This window comes from Megalops cyprinoides, chromosome 8 (genome assembly GCF_013368585.1).
Source record: "Megalops cyprinoides isolate fMegCyp1 chromosome 8, fMegCyp1.pri, whole genome shotgun sequence".
In the NCBI taxonomy this organism is placed as follows: domain Eukaryota; kingdom Metazoa; phylum Chordata; class Actinopteri; order Elopiformes; family Megalopidae; genus Megalops; species Megalops cyprinoides.
In genome coordinates this window covers 8600631-8626236 of record NC_050590.1, presented here as the reverse complement: position 1 = coordinate 8626236, position 25606 = coordinate 8600631, and the positions used below count along the sequence as shown (strand labels likewise).

The 25606-nt window shown below is 45.1% G+C and overlaps 1 protein-coding gene across 1 annotated transcript; it reads right to left on the bottom strand.

The window, feature by feature from the left end:
- Positions 1-4026: 4026 nt before the first annotated feature.
- Positions 4027-24955, bottom strand: LOC118782110 (Krueppel-like factor 13). Its single transcript, XM_036535363.1, has 2 exons — positions 24191-24955; positions 4027-5321 (listed from the first exon to the last, which is right to left on the bottom strand). The coding sequence occupies exons 1-2, from the start codon at positions 24636-24638 to the stop codon at positions 5029-5031; spliced, it is 741 nt and encodes a 246-aa protein (XP_036391256.1). The 5' UTR covers positions 24639-24955; the 3' UTR covers positions 4027-5028.
- Positions 24956-25606: the final 651 nt, after the last annotated feature.

Below are 25606 nucleotides of genomic sequence, written 5' to 3'. Positions count from 1 at the left end.
TGTGAAAAAATGTTATAAAATTGGGCAAATTCCCTTTTTAATTTCACCTCCTCATGTCATCTCCCTGTGTTGCATACTCCTTATATTTTCATAGAAGTTGAGTATACATTTAAATTACGGAAACAAAGAGCATTCAGTGTTTTGAAACTGAGGGAAAAAAATCTTTAAAACTTTCTTACCTCAGCATTCAGTATACTTTGTGTCTAATGCAAGAAAATGAAATTACACTTCTAGCGGAACACTTGACAAAGCAACACAAAATGAAAATGTAGACAAAACAAATAAAATATCAATAACAATAATAGAAATAATAATAATAATGTTATCTGACCTGAAAACAGCAAAAGTGTCAACCCGAAATAGGAATATACATTACAGACGCACACACACAAAAAAGAATATATTGACAATTCCACAAAGTTCATGCCAATGTTGATTTGTTAGCCAAGCACAGAAGAAATACTGCTGTATTATGACCAGATGGATCCCAGGCAGTTGACTATGGCCTTTCTAATATTCCATAAACTCAGGTAGATTTGGTACAGTAAAGAAAAAAATCAAGCAAGCATCAAAATTACTCAGGAAGTCAACAGTTCTGTACTGACATGAATTAAATCAATATGATTCTGAGATATATCAGCAGAGATTAAGCACCACCCATGTAATTCTTATACAGTGAGATGTCACACTACTGAGTGCTGCACTTGGCAGTGTACTGTTTACTGAATGTGATGCCTAAGTGCAGGCACATAAAACAAAAAAAATGCTTTTAACAAGGATCTGAGTCTGAGTTTAAGTGGAAGCCAGATATGTGTTCTGTTCCCACTTAAACTACAGGCCAAAGAGCTCGGAGGAATTAACAAGAGCATCGACTTGTCTGGGTTCTACGTGACTTGTAGGGGAAGGGTGATATTCCCACTGAGTGGAGGAAAACAGGTATGGACAATGTCTTCCGGACTGAGCGGATGTCACAGACATTCAATTTACTGATCACTTGTTCAGCTCAGTGCGTTTTATGAAAATTCTACCACTGTCATTGGTGAAGATAAATGCCTTTGAATTTGCTGGCTCATTATGAATATTCATGAGAGGGTGTGTTCAAAGACAGGCTCATGGCTAACACAGCAAAGTGGACAGCACAGGAACCTCCTGTCACCAGCCGTCCATGACACAAGACACAGAAGTATGAGGGAGGGAAAGACTGTGGAGCTAAACACCTGGACAATAAATAGAATGTCTGACTACCTGTCTGTCTGCTCATACTGACCTGTAGTATGGGGACAGACCTGAGAAACCACAGGAAAGCTGTCAAAAACTGAAAGAGAAGATTTTGCACTGTATGGAGAATTTAACTGAAATAAGAGCAAAAGAAATCACAAAACACAGGTATGTACATGTAACTCTCCACATAAGCTCTGCTGATGTCAACCCTGAGGTAAATGTGTCATTTCTGGATTATGAAGTTAGGTTACGGATACCAAATACCAAAAAAAAAAAACTCCAACGCCAATACAAGCATTTTTTTTTTCAATAAACTACCACATGTACCACTTCTGCACTTACATATTGACTTATGCGTTACAGGAATTTCAAAATGCGTGTTCACGATTTGTTTTAAAGGGAAGAAAAGCAGCGCGACTTTTGAGTGTGTGAATGGCAAGCTGGAAGCTGGTAAGAGTGTAGGTGCAGCCACACAGAAAGCACACAGGCTCGTCTTCATAGGGAGCTGTCATCCCTCTGTATTAAATGGCTTTCAGAACCAGGCTTAAAGCGGGGGGAGAAAAAAACAGCATTGTGGCTCTTTCCAGCCCCCACATTGCAGAAATTCGCAAAGTATCGCATTGCAGTCTGGTCTCTGTTTAACAGTACGGGAGTTATCTAATAGCGGAACTGCTTCATATGTGGTTACTGCAGGAATATTACTGCAGTGATGCAGTATATTTTTATTAGGGGCGTTTTCTTCATGGGATGGAGGGAAAAAAAACCCTGATTATGTGCATTTTTTTCAGTGGCAGGGAAAAGGAGGCCCTTGGGGGAAGGCTGGGGGGGACAAGGCCAGGCATTCAGGAGAGGACACCTGCTTCCTTCCCCCAGTAGTGTCCCCCCCTCTCTATGGCTTGGGACGCTCCTCTATGGCCTTTAGGGAGCACAGGAGGAGGGCTCAGAGAGCAGCACTCTGAATGGCTGGACTCGGGCTTGGACAACCGCATAGAGAACTTAAAGCAGGCAGGATTTACACAGAGGAAGTTGAGGAGGGATATCAAGGCTACTTTGGGCATTAGCGCAGTTGTGCTGCAAGAATATATACATATATCTATCTGAGAATGCATGAATAACAACTGGAAAGATCACAGCAGTGTTTAAAGCCATATGTCAAAGGTAGCATGTTGTTTTTTAAATTTGTTTTTTCTTTTTTTCTTAAAGGACTGTTGGGGTCTTTAGCCTGGGCTAATGAGGTACGTTGGCGTCCACTCAAATCAGTTTTGATGCAGATGATGCAGTCAGCCTCACAGACAAAAAGCAAGCAGAAACTGCACGCTTTCCCTTTCAAGCCACGGAAATGATATGTTTGTCTGGTAGCGAAAGCCTCTTTTTACAGGGGTATAAAGCCTTTTAGTGAGAAGAAAAAGAGTTTGAAAGCAGCTGTTTAATATATTCTGCAGCACGATTAAACTTTTACAAGGGACTCAAGAGTAAAAGGGGGCACGGTTTCCCCCTGCCTACTAGAAAGCCTTGCTGGAGTCCCACGATGCTGTAGGGGATTCCTCCCCTTATGCTGCCTGGATGACAGTAGGAGAGTGGTGTGTCAGTTCTATACCAGATCCTTCTACAGTCTTTGCTTTTGTGCAAGGCCTGTGCTTGATCAGATGCCATTCTGTCCGCCTTGCCTTTTAATGATGAATCCCACTTGAGAGCGTTTACCCACTCCTTACAGGGCTTTCAGCCTGAGCGTAAACAGGCCAAACAGTGCCGTGTGTTAGACGCCTGTCCACGAGGTGCTTTTCTCCTTCCTTCTCTCGTTCAGTCATAACCCACCCCGCTTGAGTAGCGGTCAAGATTAGGCCGTGACCCCCTCTTCAGGTGTGATGGGAATGGCGGGCTTATTCTCGGCTTATTCTTTCTTTTTGTTTTTTTTTGTTCACCCTGCATCCTGTGAGGTGAAGTTCAAATGTCCTGTGCAGTGGAACCCCCCCCTTTTCCACTATGGTCCCGTTCCCTGGGCCTGACAGGGTAGGGTGTGACACGTGTGCTTTCCTTTGTCTGTTACAAAGGAGGGGCGTGGGCTGCGACGTGAGATGACTGCGGCTGTTTCCAAGTGATTGTGCGGCCCGTGATAAACGCAGGCTTGTTATCGGAGTCACTCCGTATCGGACCCGCTTTCCTGTCTCTCACAGATATACACAGCTTTCAGGCTGTTGTCCATGCTACTGTTCCCCCGGCTGCCAGCTGCCCAACTCAGCTGTGTCCCGCACCCACCTCTAGCACCAGTTTGGACTTTTACTTAGGTACACAGGTTCATTCACTGACAGGGGTGGAGAAAAAAAAATACAGCTGAAATTATATTTCACTCCCCCTCCTGTGAGCTGTGAATAGCGCCCTGTGGGACATGGGCATTTCCGAACTGGACAGCCATGGCAGGCAGAGTGGTGCCGGGGAGGTGCTTGGAGCACCGCTGATTCACAAACCCAGATGCCACCTGTGAAATGCCTCAGCATTGGCCGCAGCCCACCACACACCTGCCCAAGAGACCGTGCACAGCGGAAAATGGAAAATTACGCCTTCCAGAGGTGTGGTCCACCTTGTGCTCCACCCATCGTATATGCCCCAAACATGGCCATGATGGGTGGTTTGGTGCTTTAAGGTCCATCGAGCGAGGGTGATCTTCCGTTTCGAGTCCGCACGGATCCTCCCCATGCATCCTCGCCTACTGCACTGGCGAGCGTACCGTTTTTTATCAAGGAAACAGCTGCTTTTAAACGTTATCTTTATGGAAAGCCATGGCTACACTTGCCCCTACCCCACCCCCCTCGCTACGTAGGTTGAAGGTTTGGGATGTGACAGACCCGGGTTTTCTGTGTGACACACCTACACTTTGTCCAGCACCTGTATGATTTCTGTAGACATACAAAAACAGATCTGTTTGGAGACTCTGGCTGCGGTCACCGAAACAGACCTGGCATGACGCAGGTCAGAGATGTGGTTTTGTTCAAATGAAAGCGAGGAGAAAAAAAAAAACTTTCTGAAAAGTTTCTGCATGTCATTTCCAGTCTCAAAAAATGCAACAAAGTGGTCTTTCATTGGAGTCTGAGATCCATCTTGGTACATAGCAAAGAAAAAATAAAACCATGGGTATTAATGTCAATCCAGTGCTAGTTTTCCCCAAACTGTGAAAACTAACAAAATCAATGTAGAGAGTGCAAATCTTGTTTTGAGTGTAAGGCTGTTTTCTGTGAGTTTGTCTTCATCGCATTCATTCTTTCAAGCTAAGGAGGCCATCCCTGAGCAGGGTGTAAAATTCAACCTTGTTGAATTTTCTAGTAAAGTGAAGTTTGTATTGTGCAGTCAAGTTAAGTAGTTAAGAAAACAACTGTATTGAGACCTGAGGTGTAGTTGTGACCCCCCCCCCCCCATCCCCCATTTTAAATAAAGGTGAAGAAAAATTCATATACCTGCCAATTAGGTTTTTTTCTGAACTGGGTTGTTAACAATGACAGAAAAAAAAGAAATACAAACACTATGGATAACCTGGCAGTCTGCCAAAAGCTATAAAAAAATACAGACATATTGTATACTATGCAAATATTGCCATCTGGAAAAGGCTTTTTTATATTCTCAGTTGCACAACAGATTGCACTACATTAGGCAGTTATGTACAGTTCAGTACAGTATAGCAAGCGGGAAAAATAGCTAAACTGGGGGCTAACAACTGTGCAACACAAGTGTTTGAGAGAAAAAGACTGGAGCTCCACGAGACAGCGGTGCGTCTTCTGGCTTTTGGAGGAAAGTGCGGAGTGGGGGGGGGGGAGTTTAAGGCGAGCTGGCAGGGCTGAGGGTGGGGCTGGAGGCGTCGGAACGGCTGTAGTCGCTGAGCGAGCCGGTGCGGGCACCGGCGCCGTGGGGCCTCTTCAGCATGCCGGGCTGGAAGTCGGAGTGGCGGCGGGCGTGCTTGGTCAGGTGGTCGCTGCGCATGAAGCGCTTGTCGCACAGCGGGCAGCCGAACTTCTTCTCCCCGGTGTGGGTGCGGTAGTGGCGGGCCAGCTCGTCCGAGCGGGCAAACTTCTTGTTGCAGTCGGGCCAGGTGCAGGGGAAAGGACGCTCTCCTGTAAGACACAGGTGAACAGGGGGTGGTCAGCTACAGCATTTTACCCAACAGAGGAGAGATCAGCACTGACAGAAGCTAGATCTACGCATACAGTGGAAGAGATCTATGCTGACAAAAAAGAGATCAACACTGACAGAGGAGATATCAAAATTGAGAGAGGAGAGATCAACACTGATAGAGGATGGATGGATACTGACAGAACAGATCAAAACTGACAGAGGTCTAGATGAACACTAACAAGGGAGACAATGTTCAGCTGTGAAACCAACAGTGTGGAACACAATCTTACCCTCACAGAACACCAACACATTTCTGAACGACTGTCATAACTACTACAAACAGTTGCTGTGGACAAATTGCATCTCTGTGAAACATACAATAACCATCACGGGACCAGGACTACACATCCAGGTGCACATACTCCCTATCAGAATCAGAGGCAGGGAGCCTTTACTGAACAGAAAGGTGAAAATGAGACAGCACTCACAGGGGGCTTTCGCACTGGGAGCTAGAAACCGCACTGACCTGCCTGACCTGGGTTGGTTCACAGTGTGAAAGCAAAATGGCTCTCATACACCTATTGACAAAGTTTTTTTTTTTTTTTTTTTTTTTAAAAAGCCAACATTAGGTCACACCCCTTTCCCGGCTTTTGGTCTTCACAAGAGTTGACTGTTGGCCATGCAAATTCAGTTTGAAAGTACAGAAACCAAACCAGTGCATTTGCAAACTTGTTCTTAGCTGGTTTCACTTTCAGCAGTATTTTCCTGGTTCTGGTCTCAATGAGGAAGGAAGCAGCTTATGAATGAATAGCACAGAATTTGTAATTAATTTTGTTTTGCTTAGCAGATACTCATGTCCAGAGTAACTAACATAGTTTATAGTTTTTAAATGTTACTTATTTATACAGCGGGACATTTACTAAGGTAATTCATTTAGGTACTTTGCCCAAGAGTACAACAGCAGCAGACCACCTGTGAACTAGATCAGAAACCTTTGGGTTTTAAGACCTGCTCCTTAACAACAAACCACTCTGTTGCCAATAGCAGGAGCCAGTTGAGTCCACCCTTCCAGTAATTTCTCTTAACAAAAAGCTGACGCACAACCTCAATACCTTGAACCGTGGCAGAGATCCCTTTGTTTCCATTTTCCATTCACTGACCCACTTGTGATCACAATGTGTCCTGTCAAATTAGCGAGACATGATTTGTTTGAGGGCTGAAAAGGTGCTATTCAAACTAGAAGCTGTAAAAGGCTGTAAAAATTATTCTGTGCGCAAACGCCACTTAACACAACGAAGGACAATGTCAACCAATCTCTGCAGGCCTCTCCCGAGTGCATTTCCAGGGCATTATGACACAAGAATCGTGGCGTTAATTTGAGAACTGCATTCTTTCGTGACCTCTGAACCCCGCATTTCCACTTTTAAATGGCGTACAAGTTAACATTCATGACGAGCTGATGACAGACACTTCTCTTGCTTCCTTTCTGAGCATCATAATGGTGACTTGATCTTGGAATGCGAGAATCATTGCGAGAATCATTGTCAATGATTCATTTCCAGATTCTCTTAAAACTCTCAGGCAGTGACTTCGCTTGGGGTGACATTCAACCTCTGGCTGGCATGATGACAAAGAAATAAGGCTCAGAGGTTCTGAGTCATCAAAAATCAGCACAGGAACACCCTCTCCACTAATATGAAAGATCTCCAAGTCCCCAATTTTATTAGTCACTGTGCAGTGACATTTTTCTTGGAAATCTAGGACTTAAATGTTGCTTTATATCTTCGTTGAAAAGTCCTTTGCGTCCGGTGAGCAGTGGGATTGTGTTGCATTTCTACTGCACAGCCACCAACAGCTACGGGACAGAACTCAGATCGACAGCGACTGGTGAGAGACATCCAATGGGGTCAAAGTGTAAAGGGGTCAGTGCATCAGATTCACCAAAGCAAGAACCCAATAAACTGGACAGCTGACCTTGGCGAGATAGACACCAAGGTTGGTCGCGCTGCTCCACAAAGTCAAAGCAAAGATTCCACAGAGGTTTCAGACAGACCCCAAAGTACCCTTATTCATGGTTGCCTCAGTGTCGGAAGCCAGACAGACGGTTTCATTAGATGGGTTCCAGGGAGACAGTGCTCTTTAGAATAACACCCTACCCCTGTTCCAACATGTAACTATCTATGACTCCACACATGAGAAATTACACCCTCCCCCTCAATCGGCCATAAAAATGGGTTTTGACACAAATCCAGCACAAAACCAGATGCTACAATATGTCTTAGTGTGGCTTTCATACTGTATATTCTCATGTGGAAATATATGTTTAAACGTAACATTTTGTGCATAGCAGTAAACCTTTCAAAAACAGTACTGGCTTTTACTGCCTGTTCAGTGGTACTGAGCATGACAAGAGTGGGATGCAGTATTCCACAGCAATCAAAATGTGCAGTTTTTCCTCCCTCAGTGTATTTTTGCACGAGTAACACCAATAATCCAGGTTCATGTTTCCAAATAAAATTCAGATACACCAACAGGCACACTCTATCTCAGCGCCTGGTGATGTCTGAAATACAAAAAGGAGAGACACCCTGTTCCGCACATTTGTGAATCCATTGTTAAAATGGAGACCGCACGCATGAGGGATCTTGTTTAGCTAGCCTTTCTCCTCACTGTTTCCTCTGAAGACCACAGCAGAGGATAATCGTCCCACTGCCTCAAACACACATACATGAAGCACAAGTCAACACAGACAAGGGGGGAAGACACTCCTTTATTGAGGTCCCTTCCCCCACCATTGCTAGGTTACAAAGCCAGTGTAATCAGCAGGCAAAGCAAGTTCAGACTCCCACAGTGTGCAGCCTCATCTCCAAATAGGCAGCAGAGAGAACTGCTCCCTCTAGAACTATGGGCTGCACACGCACACGCACACGCACACGGACGCACACGCACACACACGCACGCACGCACACACGCACGCACGCAACTACCTCAAATGCTCACACGTACACAATGCCTCAAATACACACACACACACACGCACACACATACACACACACACACACACACACACAGCTACCTCAAATGCTCACAGGCACACAATGCCTCAAATACACACACACACACACACACACGCACACACACACATTTCTTCACATATACACACATACAGACACACAACTGCTGAAATACAAACGCACACATACAGGCATGCACACACAAGCACAATACCTAACTCTCACACACACACACACATACATACACACACAAATGGCCTGAATTACATGCATTCACATACAATGCCTCAAATACACACGTACAAACAAATATTAAGGGCCAGTTTTGTTTCCTCCAATTTAAACATCCTGGATCTATTCTATAAATATACAATATGGAATGCAGAAGATTATTTTTTTAAAAGAAAGAAGGAGAACTAGCTGGATATTTCATTGTCCTTTTCATCAGTTTCTAAAGAGGTTTATTTTTTTAACTGAAAACCTGATCCGAGCTCAGAGCCTTATTAATAAAAGAGGCCCCTCTGAGAGAGATATGGGTTTGAATGAAACACGGCCTTTAGTTAACTTCAGGCTGGGATGCATGACAGCAAAGCTATCCCATCTAGCAGCATCAATATTTCACAGGACATCAGAGGTGACTGGGGCAGGGTGTGTCGCTAGCTGCAGACATACGGCTTAAACATCAAGTGTCTAAAAACTGCCCACGGTGCAAAACTAGGGGGAAAGCAAATCTGAGAGAGGACTTGAGGGTGGAGGTAAGGGGTGAGGGGTGAGGGGTGGGGGGAGGGGGGGGGGGGTTCTATCTAAATACAATGTCCTCCACATTGAGTAAATATGTTTGGCATGCCTTTTTTATTTCTCATCCTCACAAGCTTGACAGACACTGAGATCAACAACAAAAAAAAGAAAACTAAAAAAAAACACTTTCTTGAACTCATCATTCAGAGTCAAAGAGTGAAGCACTATGCCAGATAGATTGAACCACAGCCTTGGCCTTGGGTTCTTGCATGGGAACAGACAGCATGAGAGACACTGAGAGGTAGAATCTCTCCCTCTGTTTACACAGACACCAGGCAGCTAGAATGAGCGTGAACCCAATAACTCATTGCTTCTGGGTATGAGCGCACATCACAGCCCCAAGCCTGTTCTCTCCGCAAAGAGCTTGGCCACTTTCTAACAAGTCCACAAAGTCTGTAACGAGGGGAACTTTGGCTATGGGAGCAGTCTCACACAGAAACAGGCACACACACACAGAGCCCTGCGTAGCCATGTAAAGAGGGGGGGCAGAGAAATGCTGGCCTATGGACTTTTGAATGGCAGTCCATGCATGACGGCGCAAACTCTTCTCTGACTCTAACCAGTTAATTTTCCCCCCTACAAATGATTACAATCAAAACAGGCCCAAAATGCAGGGACACATTTATGGCTCCTCATTTTTAATCATACAATGGTATTTGCGTGTGCCTGCAAGTCTTCATTTTACAGGCTGAATCGATTTGCTTAGTTTGTTTTGTGACATGGCAGTGGGGGTGTTGCAGAGGTTGTTTGGCTCAGTTGGGATGGCACAAACAGACTTCTTTTGAAAAGAGCCCCCTTTGTTCCTCAGAGAGCACAATGGAGACCCGGTGGTGAAGTGGTATAACCGCCACACAGCAGACCCATCTGCATCTGCCACAGCAGCATAATCCCCTACCCCCACCTCTGTTCAGCTGATTTACAACCAGACACCCATATTTCATTTTTACATCCTATTACTGTGTACTTGTGTGCGTAGAGGTGCCTGTGTATGTGTGTATGTGTGTGTGTGTCCCTGGCAGGTGACACCCCGCGCTGTGTTGTCAGGAGTGACCAGCCATTATCGGAATGGGAGGAGCAATCTTCATATCCTTGCTGTGAGCACAGTGACCCAGTTACCCCGAGCGCTGGTTACATTTGCCGTGTGCGTGACAATGCCCTCGCGACCCCAAAAGCTGTTGGTGCTTCCTTTCAAGGCGACGCAATTATATTATGTAAACACTTGCATTCGGTGCCAGTGGGTCACTAAAGCAAGACACCCGCCTACCTCTATCTCTTTCTCTCCGTCTCTGTTTCTCTGCATCTTTGTCAGTCGCGAACGTCAAGCCACCACATTAAGCAGACTGTGATAAAGGTGAAATGTGCACCAGGACAGAGTGTGAGACAGCGCGAGACCGCAGGAACAGTGCTCGGGGCGCCGGCACCTGCAGAAAGATCACAGCCAAGCCCCTCGCTTGTCTGAGCAAACGGGGAGCTGAGAATCTGACTGAGACTCAATGTCACCACCTGTTACGACCAGAGCTACCAGCAGTCCTCCATCAGGGAAATAAAGCTCCTCCTGCTGCTCCAGGCAGAATTAGAATCCAATACGTGGGCCATCCACAAGTGCAAACCAGTGCTCAAGTCTGCAGCAAGAGGCCTCATTAAAGCCTCTTTAAAACTGCTTTGTAAATACATGCCGAGTGCAAAGAGAGACCCACTCCTGCCCACGCTACAGCTGAAGGGTAGGAAACTGCATGTGAAGGTGACCACAGAAACGGTTTCGAAATGAACCATTTGGCACGGTCGGCCCGATCAACCCCTCAGAGATGATTCCAAAAGCATCCACTGCAACAATCGAGAAACGAGAGAGACCAAGTCAAATCCTGCACCACCACCAACCTCCAGGCTCAGTTATGCCGCTGTATTTTCCCTCGCGCTGGTATCCCCTCTTACCCCTTTCACCAAATGGAGGAGCGGAATGCAAGAGCGGGCACTTCAAGCCACAGATATTTCTAAAAAAGAGGTACAGAGACTTAAAATATCAGAATTAAACTGAAGCAAGCACATACTCCATCATGGTGAATTAAACCTCCTCTCTTTGCATGAGTGCGTGTGTGTGTGTCTGTGTGTCTGTGTGTGTGTGTGTGTGTGTGTGTGTGTGTGTGTGTGTGTGTGTGTGTGTGTGTGTGTGTGTGCGCGTGTATGTGTTTGGGGTTGGAGGGTGTAGGGGGTGGGGTCAGGGGGCTGACTCATCACAGGGCTGCAATTTACTTCCTACTGCTGAAATTTACAGCTGTGGTCATGAGCCAATCAGAAGCCAGCCGTGGGTTTCCACTGTGGGTAATGACAAGACGCCAATGTGCACCCCTGGCAGCCCTTTCATTATGGTGATCACTTAAACAGCATTCACTCCATGACCTCACTGCAGGAAAAGTGCAAACATGGCCTCTGTTTCCTGGAAACAAAGTACAAAATTAGTTATAGGAGTGGAAAAAAAGAAGAGCGAGAGGAAGCACGTTGGTACGTCGTCTAGTTATATGTCTTATTTTGCCAGCCACTGACAAACTATACTGGTCCCTGCACTACAGAGTCAGGAAGCTAACCACAGATCACAAGGAAATGCCACGTGGGAGAAGTCTGTAAATTGTCAAAAGCATGTTTACTGAAAGGAGCAACATGGTCATTGTCACAAAAAAATCCATACGCACCTCACAGAAGCAAGGATGCATTTAATAAGGACACAGGAATGATGGGAGAGCAATGTTTCATGATATCACATAAAAGGTGGAGCAATCACGGGCTGTCAACTTGTAAGATACCAATCAGACATCCTTTCCCTCTACAGCAAAAATACTGATTATGCAAATCAGCAAGTCACTGATGACAAGTAATTGCTGCACCCATGATGCTATATCTTCCCATCATTGCTGCTGAGAATTTTCACAGACAGCAGTGGGAGTTTACTGATACAGGAGTAATGTTGGTGACCCAAAGAAAATCTCCACATTTCTGAAGTTTCATACAGCTGCCAATGAGGTTAATGAATTACCAGGAAAGGAGGGAGATATATGCAAGCAGTGCAGTCTTGCAAACCTTAGAAAACCCCTGCCTCTAATAAGCAAACAGCCCCCAAAGAAATCCCGCAGCTGTCCAATGCTAGCTGTCAAGCCACTCAAGACAAATGGAGAAATAATTTCTTCCGTAATCCAGCCCTCTGCTTTTCACTTTCTGAGAGAGGTTGAAGACAAATAGGGGACTGTGTGCTATACCGCTCCTCTGGCAAAACACAAACAACCTCTGACCTTTGAGCATAATGTCATCAATGCATGCTGACATCAGAGCGTGGGAGATGTGCTACGCCGTGGAGTGCTACTGTGTCAAGATGCACCTTCTGTGCACAAGCATCTCTGCACAATGCGTGAGGGTGTGTGTGAATATATGCGTGTGCATGTTTTTCTGCACACACGGTGTGTGAATGTGTGCATATTTCCATACGCGTTGCATGTTTTGTGCATGTGTGTATGTGTTTATTGCGCACATATGTGCATTTGTGTGTGTGCATGTATGCGCTTGTGCACGTGTGTGTGTGTGTGTGTGTGTGTGTGTGTGTGTGTGTGCCTGTGAGCGTATTCTGAAGTGTTCCGCACCCGCTCAGAGACAGAACAGCAGCACTCAGGTACCCTGAACCAGGGCTGCACCAGAACACTGTGACTCTTTTTCTGCACCAAATGGAACATTTTATTTTCTCACATTTATTCTGTGACAGCCCCAACACCCTGAATGGCGTGCCTTTGACTGGTGGCTGAGACAGCTGTCTGGAGCAGGGGCCCGCACCGCAATGCATTTTAATCAGACCTGCGCGATAACTGTAACTCACTTCTGTGAGCCGCTGCCCATCATCGCTGGTAGTGTGGGAGGGCTTTGCAATGCATGCTGGGTATGTCATGGATGTTATTTCAGCTTCTGCTCCTTCATGAAAAAAAAGAGCAGTTTCAATGGGAGGACCGCAGGGGAGTGTACTGTACTGGAGCACCCTTCACTGAAATCTCTCAAAGCCTAATTTCACAGCAGGAAGAAAGCAGAATGCAGCATTTTTTAAAACCCTGGTTAACTAAGGGCACAGAGACAGCTGCACTCATTGGTGTGTGTATTACTTGAGAGCAGGTGGAGAGAGAGCGAGAGAGAGAGACAGAGAGAGAGAGAGAGAGAGAGAGAGAAATCTCATCATGTGTGACACACGCAGAAGACAATGCCAGCCCCCTCATTCCCAGCTCATCTCCAGATCTCTGGAAAACACTTGCAGAGCAAGTTTTAAACTTGTTCTAAACTTCACTGAGGAATCCTGCTGCTCAAACGGAGGCTTCAAAAGGGGCGTGACGATCTAAAAACGACTGGGATTCACGCTCAATCCCCGCCCACACAGACACATGAGCACGGAGCTGGACTAGGATCTCTGCATCGTCACAGTGACTGGCAGCAGCGAGGGTGGAGTGCTTTCACCTCTAAATGTGAAAGCCCCCCCTTCCCCTTCCCCTCCCCCCCTTGACTGCTGAATGTGTCTTTTCTTCTGCCGTGCGCCTTGCTCTGTGCTGCGCTGTGACAGAGAGCCCAGGCTGTCTGATTCATTACACTGGAGAGAACAACACACATGCATACACACACGCACACACACACACACACGCATACACACACACACATGCATACACACACACACATATGTATCCACACACACACACACATATGTACACACATAAGCACATACACACATGCATATTGCATGCCCACACACATACACACACGCGCGTGCACACACACACACACACACACACACACACCCACACACACACACACACACACACACACACACACACACCCACGCATGAATGCACACAGAAATGCCCCCTCTCCCTTTCTGATGCTGGGTCTCTCCTCATCCCCCTGTGGATTGATGCATTTTACACCGCCATGCGCTCACACACAGAAACACCACACCAGCACAACGCGGAGTAAGCAGCCTTCCATTCACAAAGTGCATTCCTGCGGCAGAGGTCACCGGTCCACATGCTAATCAGATTGCCTTGCGAAGGCAGCTGAGCAAATGACCTACATCAGCTAAGGGCGTTGCCTGCATATCCCACCAACCCAAGCCATCCCTATACATACAAACACACACACACACACACACACTCACATTTACAGATACACACACATACACAGAAGCATACACACGCACACAAACACGCGTACACACACGCATACACACATTTACAGATACACACACATACACACACACACATACATATGCACACAAACAGGCATACACACACACATACACACACACATACATACATATACATATTTATACACACATACATACATGCTAGATACAAACACATGCCAACATATTCACATACATGAACACATGGAGAGTACTCTACTGTATGCTTCAATGCATAGGACTCTAGGGTGGTGTTAGCGGCACTGGGGGGTTAAAACACCAGCCCCTGATCCCTCTCTTCCTGCCCGTGGTAACTGACACCCTCCAGACTGCTGGGGGGCGGCGCAAGGCGTCCCCAGTCCTCAGAGCAGGCAACTGTTCTGCCATCATTCCTCCATAACCCGCAGCAGAGCTGGGGGGGGGGAAGAGCAGACAGAGCTGCTTTCACTGACCTCTGAAGCACACCCTGGATGCGTGAGATCTACTGTGTACAAAAGACAGCCACACGCAAGCCCTAGTTACAGACTGCTCCTGGTTTTGCGCGTGATTAGTGCAGTTGCCTAACGTTTTCAGTCCTTCAAATTCAGGGTTTTCCCCCCCCTTTTTTTAAAATAAATAAATAAATAAAATTTAGTGCAGGGGTTTGGGGGGTTTGGGGGGTTTGGGGGGGGTGGGGGGGGGTCACTTTTTTCGATGGGATTCTGCAGGATACATCTGTGATTCCAGGAAAGAGGCCGTCTGTGCCTGAAATGATGTCCCCCCGCTTGAGTGCCTGAAATCATGGTTATGAGCTGAAATGGGGCACAGCAGGGGAGCTCCACTGAAACGACACCCAGAAGGGAAGACACAGGAAAGGGATTCACTGCAGATCTCCGCTCAGCAATTTGCAGAGGGGAAAGCTTCTGCCATGGTGGCCATGCAGAAAGGAGAGATAACACTGGTTTTAGCTTCAACCCACAAACAAACTGGATTTTGCCAATACCTTTTTTTCCCATTAGGCATGGTGCTACATGTGTTGTTTACCAGTGCCTGTGCCGGGGTTGGGTCAAAACAGAGGCTAGTGCTTCACTTAACTTTTTGTTTGGCCGAGCAGCCAGGTACACAATGGAAATGCAAATACAAATAATTACGGACTGGTTTTTGTTTTGTTTGTTTTGTGTTTTTTTTTTTTAAATCAATCGTGCATTTTCACTACTTAAAGATACAGATACAAAGCACCAAAATGCATATCCTGTTATGAAAATTGTTGCATTATTTGTCGTTTGTTTTGTGTTTTTTAATCAATTGTGCATTTTCATTATTTAAAAATACAGATACAAAATCTACCAAAAAGCCTACCCTATTATGAAAATTGTTACATTATGTGTTGCTAGATGGTACAGGAAATTAGAATAAATATACTTTTTTGTGTCCAAAAAAAGTATAATTTTTATGGACACAAATTATGAACAGAGGCTGATTGAGTCTGTGGCAAAAAAACCCCCACAAATGTACAGTTAATGGAAATAATAAATTGATGGAGGACAGGGGTCAAAACAAAATAACCACTGCAAAAAAAAATAATAATAAAAAATACTGTGGGACCGCACAAAGCTTTTGAGGGGAAGAAAAAAAATGTTGATTTTTATTTTTCTGGAGGCAAAAAATGTAAATTTCCTCACCCGGTTACATTCATATGTTCCACCCTTCTCGCTTTTCTCCATTTCCAAGCCCACTGCTGCCCAGCAGGATGTGGCCAGAGAAAACTCTAGGGAGGTTGCTGTGAAGAGGGAATTTTTTTTCAGGCATTCTCAGGTGAACCCGAGGAAAGTGGAAATGTTCTCCTGGCAACCTAGCTGAGGTGGAACCACAGGCTGTATAATGGATATAAGTCTCTCACAGGGCAGTGGACAGGGCACAGGGCTGACCTTTTTCCCTTCTGGGGTCAGTGGGGGGGTTCGGGGGGCATTACAACATAGAACCGATCTGGGGTCAGGCAAAAACAAGGCCAGGGGGAGGGCTATCTACATTACTTCCATCTGACAGGAGGCATATTGGAGAGGAGAGATGGAAGTCACACTGGAGTCCCGATATAACAGAGCTTTGATGAAAGAAAAATCTTTTTGGCAGGAATGAGTCATTCCTTTGTGAGAAGATGCGTCAATCCCATCCTTCAATGGTAGAGTCTTTCCCCTCTTGGGCTTGAAATGAGTTTGATCTCACTTTTTCTGTGCTTTTTTTTTTAAAAAGAGAGTTGGAATCATTTTTCTATCTTTCCACACCCTGATGTTTTTTCTTTTCTTTTCTTCATAAACAGGAATGAATGAAGTCCAGAGGTCAGCTGCGAAGGAGATTTTGGGAGTCTATAACATATACAAAGTCAGGAACACCACATCACAATGAACACAACAATCAAGATGGCCACAGATTTCTCTGTTGTCTTTGCCTTGGGCAAGGGTACTCGAGGGGACAGTAGGGGGTACTTATGGCACACTGCCAAAGGGACCCCCATTGCAACACAAAGGCTTAGAGGCCAGACAAAAACGCAAACAGACTGTAAAATATGTCATTACAGCCTTTGTCTAAGCACGGTACTGTAGCAGAGCTCCTGGTCGTGATTAGAAGCAAAGTTGTGTCACCAGGCTGCAGGGAGGGAAAAGTTTCCCGTTGTGCCGGTTGAGCCGTGGGAGACTGCGAGGGGCAGCGGGGTTCACTGTGAAAAACGTGACTTAATGAGCTCATGAGTGCCACACTCGCAGTCTGAGCTGCCAGTTCACATTACCAGGACTGCGAGGCCTGTGAGGCACCTTGCATTGTCTGCATCTCCCCACTTACACAGCACGCAATCAACCGTGTGACCAAACACCACTGCTGCTGACGTGCATTTCGGTAAAACCGAATCGCGTCACAGCCTTGGCTTCTCAGACCACAGATTAAAAATCTAAACAACAGCGAACACCACTATCGAGAGGGTCACTTCTGTAAACCAGACCTCAACGAGTACCAAGAGTCCCAGCTGCCTTCCCTTTGTAATTTCAAGCCCATCAGTTAACAGTGAGTCCTGTTTTAGGTGTGTACTTCCTAGTCACAACTGACTACAAGCTACTTATCTGATCTTTGCACATCGATTTGCAGCATTACGGTCCCATTCTCCCAACAGCTGAGGACAAGCGGGTTGAGTCTAGGGGGAACCCCGCCTCCTTTTTCCTGGAGATCAGACAAAGCTGTCTGGTAACCTTAGACCCAAACCTGCTGCAAGCTCCCAGAGCTGAAACCGAACACAAGCGTAATGAGCAATTTGTATTCAGCAGGAGTTGAGCTCTCCTGTCTGCTGTGCACACTGCTTCTCCTCCTCCTCACCAGTACACTTCCTGCCCTGGTGTCACAATAAACGCATGAAGGGAGGCCTCAGAAGTTCAGCCACCCTCATTTTACAACACACACACACAAGGCAGTGAGGTCTGTAACCTGCTATCTCGTCTGCTAGGACCAGCATTATTTGTAAAGGGCCTGTTTAACACTTTCTCCACCTCTTCAGTCTTTCACCAACAAAAACATCATTTGACAGCCACATTGTGCCTGCTATTACATAAGCAACAAATGAAACTGTTATGTAAACAAATCAGTGATGGCGCTACACAATCTAAATAAAACTGCACTGTACTTGCTCATTGACAAGGCATTGCATAATTTTATGTAACTATAGCTCTTCCCACACCAAGGGACTGATACCAATGCGAACTAGGTGCTAGTTCTGGGCTGGTGCTGTTGCTGGTTCGGAGTTGGCTCAACTTGCGAACCTTCTAAGAACCGGTTTGCTTTTCCACGGGCAAGAGAGCCACCATGGAGCCATGTCATTACGTCACTGTATACGTCTGCAAACAGCTTGTACACAGACTCTGTATACATCTCCACAACAAACAACAACAACAAAAACAAGAGAACAGTGCTTTAAAAAACAAACTTGTCCACTACACTTTATACAATGTTAGCCTTTTGTGAATCCAAATGTTAAATGACATTGGTAGGTGAGTCAATGGCAATGTTAGAAAGTAGCATGCTAACATTAGCTACTGTTACCAAGCTTACGGTAGCTGGCTAGCTAGCTGTTGTTCAGCTAACATTACCCAAGCAAGCATAGCTACTAATTTCTCACATCAATGTTACGAACGTCGAATGTAACATTGATGTGAGAAATTAGTAGCTCGCTAAACAGCTAAGAAATATATAGCTGGCTGGCAACAAGGTGAAACATTTGAAAAATAAAACTCTGGTTTTTCCTCTTCTTTTTAGGCAGACTAGATGCTACACTAGCTGTGTTTTTTTTTTTTTTTTAAAAATGGCAGTCACAAAGTTTTAGTTGGTCTTGTTGGTCACGATAATCCCACCCCCAGCCCCTGACGTAAGCGGTTCTTGGTTCTAGACCAGCACAGTGTTGGTGCCGCTCTGTAACCAGTTTTCCTGGGCGAGCACCGGTTCTTTGGCTGTCGAAACGCAAAGAACTGGTTCAAGATTAGGCACTGGCTCCGAACCAGGCCTTGAATTGCCTTGGTGGAAAAGGGGCCTAAGAGAAAAAGGGCCATTGAGTAGAAAGGAGAAAATAAGACTGAAACTTGCTTCTGAATGACTATAATTACTGAATGCAGATCAAATTAGGAAGATGCACACTGGAAGAAAACTAGATGCTAGAGAAGTTTCACTTCTACCCTCTAAAGCAGTGCTGCTTAAAAAATAAAAAAAATACTCAAATACAAAAATCGTGAGGAAGCATAAACCACCAATCAAATCTGATTTGCCACCCTGTTGGTTTCACAGATAGCATTACAGATAACATCTTTAGTAACCGCACATTAGTATTGCATTATATTGGTTATGTTATGGTTAGCCTGAGGGTGAAGTTGGAGTCAACTGAAGACGGTCACGAGCAGCTGGCTGAAAACCTTGATGGCAAAGTTCTGCCAAAACCTAACCTTGTTCTACCTTCTTCTAACTCTGACCCAACCAACTGAAGATAACTGCCAGTAAAGCTTTAATGAGTAATTCCATTACAAAAAAGAGCAAAATTATTTTTTTTCATTCATTGTCCACAGTCATTAAAAAGAGTTTATCCCAGCCATTCCCTCTCATCCATGCACAAGCCAAAAAGCAAGTCAAATGTTCTTCTGAACAAAACAATGTTATAATAATAAAATAGTAAAGAAATTTTAATTTATCAAAGAGATAAATTAGGTAATTAAAAGGTACCACTTATACAGCCACTTAGACCTGTGTTACCCCTTTTCCACCAAGGCAGTTCGAGGGCCAGTTCAGAGCCAGTGCCTAATCTTGAACCAGTTATTCGCATTTCGACAGCCAAAGACCGGCTCTCAGCCAGGAAAACTGGTTCGAGAGCAGCACCAACACTTTTCTGTTCTAGAACCAAGAACCGTTTACGTCAGGGGCTGGGGACGGGATTATCATGACCAACAAGACTAACTATAACTTTGTGACCGCCGTTTTTAAAAAAACCAGAGCTAGCGTAGCATCTAGTCTGCCTAAAAAGAAGAATAAAAGTTTTATTTTTCAAATGTTTTGCCTTGTTGCCAGCCAGCTGTGTATTTCTTAGCTGTTTAGCAAGCTACTAATTTCTCACATTAATGTTACGAATGTAACATTGATGGCTAGCTAGCTGGAGACAGTGATGTAATGACGCGGCTCTATGGTGGCTCTCTAGCCCGTGGAAAAGCAAACCGGTTCTTAGAAGGTTCACAAGTTGAACCAACACACGAACCAGCAACAGCACCAGCCCAGAACTGGCACCTTGTTCGCGTTGGTGGTGTGTTTTCTTGTGAGGGTTTCAGCCGTGAAACAAAGGGGACATTAGAAACCACCACAGCCTGAGGCCTCAGAGAGAGCAAGGTGGCTCTCACTCTCATTAGTTGTTACAAATCACCCACAAAAGTTACAACAGGACACCAAAGCAAACTAACCCTCCTGTTGCTCCAGTGCTGGACACGATCCAAAGTTCCGTCCCCTGTCTTTCTCATTCTCTCTCTCAACAGGCTAAAGAAGTTCCAAAGAACCCGTTAGCAGCTTACGAAAAGCCTGCCAGCCTGAATTCCACTTTGATTAATTCCCACTTAAGCCCCTGTTACCAATGCATCACCCCCCCCCCTCCCCACACACCACCACGCTGCTGCTGGTGCACCATAAGAAGTGGCCACCTCTGCTGAGCTACGACGGCTGTCTGTATCGAGGATGGGTCATCCCGCCGACTGCTAGTCTGAGCAGTGGGGAGTTTACTGCTGATGTAACTCACTCCAGGCCCGGAGTATGAATATTTAAATAAGGAAGAGAGGATGTCAAGAGCCTAAAAGCCTCTATCTGTTTTATGAGTGTTAGTCAGGTGCACAGCAATAGTTTTGAAACGGAATAAAAAGAGAATTCATTTTTATGGCCACCTCTCCAAACTTTCTCCAGATTTTGTGCAAACGGGGGGAAAGAAAGATATCGCCTCTGCCAAAGATTACTACAACTGCTGAGTAAGTCAGTCTGACTTTCAAAACACTTTGGAACAGATCCAGCTTCTTCTTTCTTCATTTCCCTTTTGACCCTGGGAAAGTGCAGGCTGGGTTATTCCACTGTTGCACGGTGTGCTCTGCCTTTGGGCTGTGTTCACCACACATGATGTATACATCTGCAAAACATGCATTACTTTCAAGCCATTACTAAGTGACAGCAGAGCTCATACATAAACAGCATTTCTTGGAAAATTCCATTTTCCATTAAAAAAAAAAAAAAAAAAAAAAACAGAAGACATGCATTTTTACATCTTAGGAATTCATACTTCATCTCTGTCTACTCCACACAGCTTCCCAAATGCAATGATGCAAGGATGCAAGGATGCAAGGATGCGTAACACAAGGCATTGAGGTCAATTTTTAGGTTCCAATAACAAAGGCAAATGACCCTTTCCTACAGTATGCATAAATACTGGCATGCAGCAGTTGCTGTCTTTTCTTCAGTGCCCACAACATGCTATTTGCATTCCACCTGCAAAACCTCATCTGAGGCCACAAACTGCAATCTCTACAGCATAAGATGTAAAATACACATTAGATATGCCACTGAATGACAAGATTATGAAACACAAACTGCCACCTGTACAATATCTGATGGGTGAATTATTAAGAAATGCATCCACATTTGTGAGCTGCATTGAAAAAAATAACGTGAATAATCATAAATACACAAGTCTGTTATTGTGAATGTCTGGTGCAATTTGCCTCCTGAGGAATTCAATTAACAGTTCTGGTAGCAATGCACGATTCTGGTTATGGCATTACTGAGCAAGCTAAGGGGAAAGGCAATTACAGTTTGTTCAACATGATACTGCTCAAAGACTATAGGTTATTACCCACTGATTTGCACACCGTTGGTTTTCTGGGTCAAGTCCTGGCTGTCCCACTCTAAAACACTGTAGACATACCATGGCAGAGCTCTGTGTGATTGACTATGATCCAGTACAGTCCCCAGTTTCTACTGCATTAAGACAAAATGATATACAGCAGGAGTCAAGTGAGGACTCCAGCTCTCTTGGCTCCCGACGTTGTTTTTAAAACACTGTGTTCCCTCCTCGGTTGCACAGTGGTGTTTAACTGGGATGGCGATCTGTCTCCTCTTCACTCTGCTGGTAGGGGCTGGGGGAAAATGTGCTGAGTGCTGAGGAAAGCGACCCGAGGCCAACGCAGGTTGGCGGGGCTAGGGCTGAACTCGAGTGACCCATATTCTCTGATTACCCAAACAAATGAGACGGAAAACTCATTATTCAACCAAAGGACAGGCCAATCGAATGGCCGGAGCAGGCGAAAAGCGGTGAGACGGCAACACAAAGCTGGAGGCTGCGGTTTTCTTTTCACCGTGACGCGTGTCCTGAGGTGAAATGCCAATGCGACAGCTGTTTTAAGGGCTAAACTGTAGGAAACGCGTTTCCCTGAGAGGCTGTTCTAATTCAGCACGACAATTACAGATATGCACATTTCCATAAAATCGTTAATCGACGATAGCTATACAATTCCAAGCCCTTTACAAAAATAGGAGGTGTGTCAAACGAGGACAATTTGAATCCTCAAATGGCGTGCAAATACCAAATTCAGACTGTAGAAGGGATCCAACGTAAGGTAGACATACATTCAGCTTTACGCTGAAGACTCAACACCAACACAGGCTCCAAAAGCCCCGCCCCCTCGATCACTGAAGTATTTACACAAAGAACGAACTGAAGAAACGCGCGTGCCAAATGCTTTCTTCACGACAGACTTTAACGTAGTCAATTGACAAGTGATGTCAAATCTGGATTTGTATTCATTTAAATCAAATCTGAATGACCAACATATATGGGGTATCCAGTGGTAGCAGAGGAAGACAATGGCCGACACCACTTTGCAAAATGATGTATTGCATTGTGCGTGTGTGTCATACATATATATGCATGAGTAGGCTATGCTGGCTCCACGAAGCAAGAGGACGTAATGCTATGCACTTGAACTTGGAAATTTTCTGTGCAATCATTACTTTTAACATTCAACTTCAGGGCAATTGTGCAACAGCAAAATAATCAACAATGGAAGCAAATTATGAGATCACGAAGCACAGCACCAACTTCCCTGCAGATTTTGAAGAATTTCTGTAATTTCAGTGGCACAGGGTGCAATGCTAACTGCGTGCAACTGGTGATGCTTGATACTGGTGGGATAGGGGCGGGGCTCACGCGCTACAGACATTTTCCACAAAGCAGCACTGCGGCATTCATTTTGTTCAGACCGCATATTTTCTGCATAAACGTGGGATCAAAAATGACGGTCTATCTTATTTTTCTGCAAGAATAAGACTGGCCGTCCCGCACGTACACTCCCCCTCAACCTTTCTGAGCTCAGCTAGCTGCGTCTGTTGCTACCCAGATCAGCTGGCAGCCTGTCTAGTGGGGGTGTGGCACGTCACAACAAAGAGCTAAAGAGTCAAGACAGGCAACTGCATAAGACTTACCAACCCCCACTTTCAACCCCATTTTTCCTACTATATCTTGTTGAGCTGTTAAACAGAGTCAAGTGATTTAAGTTTTAACTACCCACTACCGAAATCTCTCTGCAAATTCAGTCACATCCAGAAATATTTCCCTTCTTGCAACGGTACGTTGCCTACCGCTTGCTACTTTCGAGAAGTTTGGGCATTCCGGCTTTGCGTCCTGGTGTGGTCCTATACACTGTAATGGATTAATACTTTATGAAGGGTTACATCATACCTTATTTTACCTGCGCTCGCTCTGAGACCGCAAAATTAAGAAGGATTTTACACTTCTTTGAGAAACGTCACGTGCAAACGTTACTCGCGCAACGCCAAGTCCTGTTTTTCACCGCATTTTCGCTGTAGCCGGAGTCACGCGCCCGAATGCAAGATCGGGGAGGTTCATGTAAGTCGAAGGAGAACAGCTTGGGACAAACGCGAGTGCATCGACCAAAAGCTTATTTTGTGGGCGTTACTGTAGCCTGTTTACATCCAGCGATACAATCGCCTGTGGCATAAAATAACAGCCAACCATTGCACTTGACCACGCTGTATTTACATTGGAATACTGGGAACCATGTATCACAGTTCTTTTTATTTAAAATGGTGTATAGTCGTAGAAGATCCACGCAGATAATCAGTTGGGTCTTTGTTCAACTACTAGAAGAATTAAAGACAAGTGGGTGGAGCTCTGAGTTTATCCGATTGTGTATTGGTGTTATACTGAATGTTTATTATTTTACAGTAAAATCCGCACACGTTTTGCAATCGTTTTACAACGGTGTAGTTCTGCTTTACGCTGGGGAACAGCGAACGCTCTCAGTAAAATTGAACTTACCTGTGTGTGTCCTTAGATGGGCTTTGAGGTGGGACGATTTGCCATAAACTTTTTCACAACCTGAATAGTGGCATTTGTGCTTTTTCTGAGGAGATTCGTGTTCAATTCGACCTCTCACGCGTTTGCCTCTTTGTTTGGGACCCGGGTCGACGTTGTCGGTAGTAGGTGTGGCAGAGTTTCCATCCTCTCTCGAAAGGGTCGGCGGTTTGTTCTCCTCTTCTATTTTTGCCTGGTCGGCAAAATTGGTGGGGTTTTGCTGGTTGAAATCGGCTAGAATCCTAGCTACCACGAAAATAGAGGAGTTGTCTTTCACCGGAGGCTCTTTAGTTTCCTCTCCGTTCCTCGGGCCAGACGCAGTTTCTGCTCGGATCTCTCTGTTCCCTTTAGGATCGTGGACAATGGCACGGCTGGACATTGACACAAGGCACTCTGCAGCAAAATGATCCATTTCGTTAAATAGATTGCCCTCGTGTTTCTTTGTGACATTCAAAAAAAACGACTGCTTGGTCAAACGATTTGCTCCCAGTGGCTCCCTTTGTGTGATGCTGATATGGAGGTAGCTGGATGTCTCATCAGAAAACTCACTTTACGAGCTTACCGGCTTTTCAGCAAAAATAACATCCTGGTCGAGAAGCGATTAAAACCAAAACATAAATGCATCAGATGACGCGTTGCCTCGCTCTACTTGAAATGTATTGATAATGAAAAGCCGATAAAGTTAACTAGATTTAAAACTAAAAGTCCCATCGTCACTTCTACCCTCTCCCCTGCATAGTGTCAGTATACCGCTCTCTTAAAAGCTCTGTTTCTATCCACGCTGGGGGCGTGTCTGCCTATAACAGTGGGCGGTGTCGTCACTGTAGCCACTTGTTTATTGGACACTGCGGTGTCCGAAAGTGCCTTCTCCTGCCCCTTTCAAAACTTTTGGATGCAAACTTGAGTAATGCGTTTCGGCGCTGAATGCGTAAGGACAGGTATACAACCCAAAGTTGATCTTTCTTAGGTGTAGAAACCCGGCCCCTCATTTTAACTGGGCTAGAACATGATTCAAGTCCAGAGTATAATTTACTATGTAGCAGACCCTATACATAGCTGGCAGTCACACTGGATGATTCCATGGAAGTCAGTTACAATATTTATCAGACTGATTTAATTAGTTTTAATATCAAGGCCACAGACGTACACGGACGTAGTCAAAACACACGTAGTCTAAACACAAAAACGTGACAGACTTGAAACGCGAATAATTACACATTAGATAGGGATACTAAACATTTATTTAACGAAAAAAATATATTGCATTGTCTAAACAGTACCCACAAAGACAGCAATACTACTTAATATTTATTTTATGAAAAAGACGCTGCATTGTCTTGTCATTACTCAGGAACATGTGTTTTAATTGATTAACAAACG

Bases quoted from the DNA above. Each gene is read 5' to 3' on its own strand.
- LOC118782110 (XM_036535363.1), bottom strand. From the start codon at position 24,638: ATGGATCATTTTGCTGCAGAGTGCCTTGTGTCAATGTCCAGCCGTGCC. The intron at 5,322-24,190 runs GTAAGTTCAATT...TGTGTCTTACAG, and splicing joins CCATCTAAGGACACACACAG to GAGAGCGTCCTTTCCCCTGC.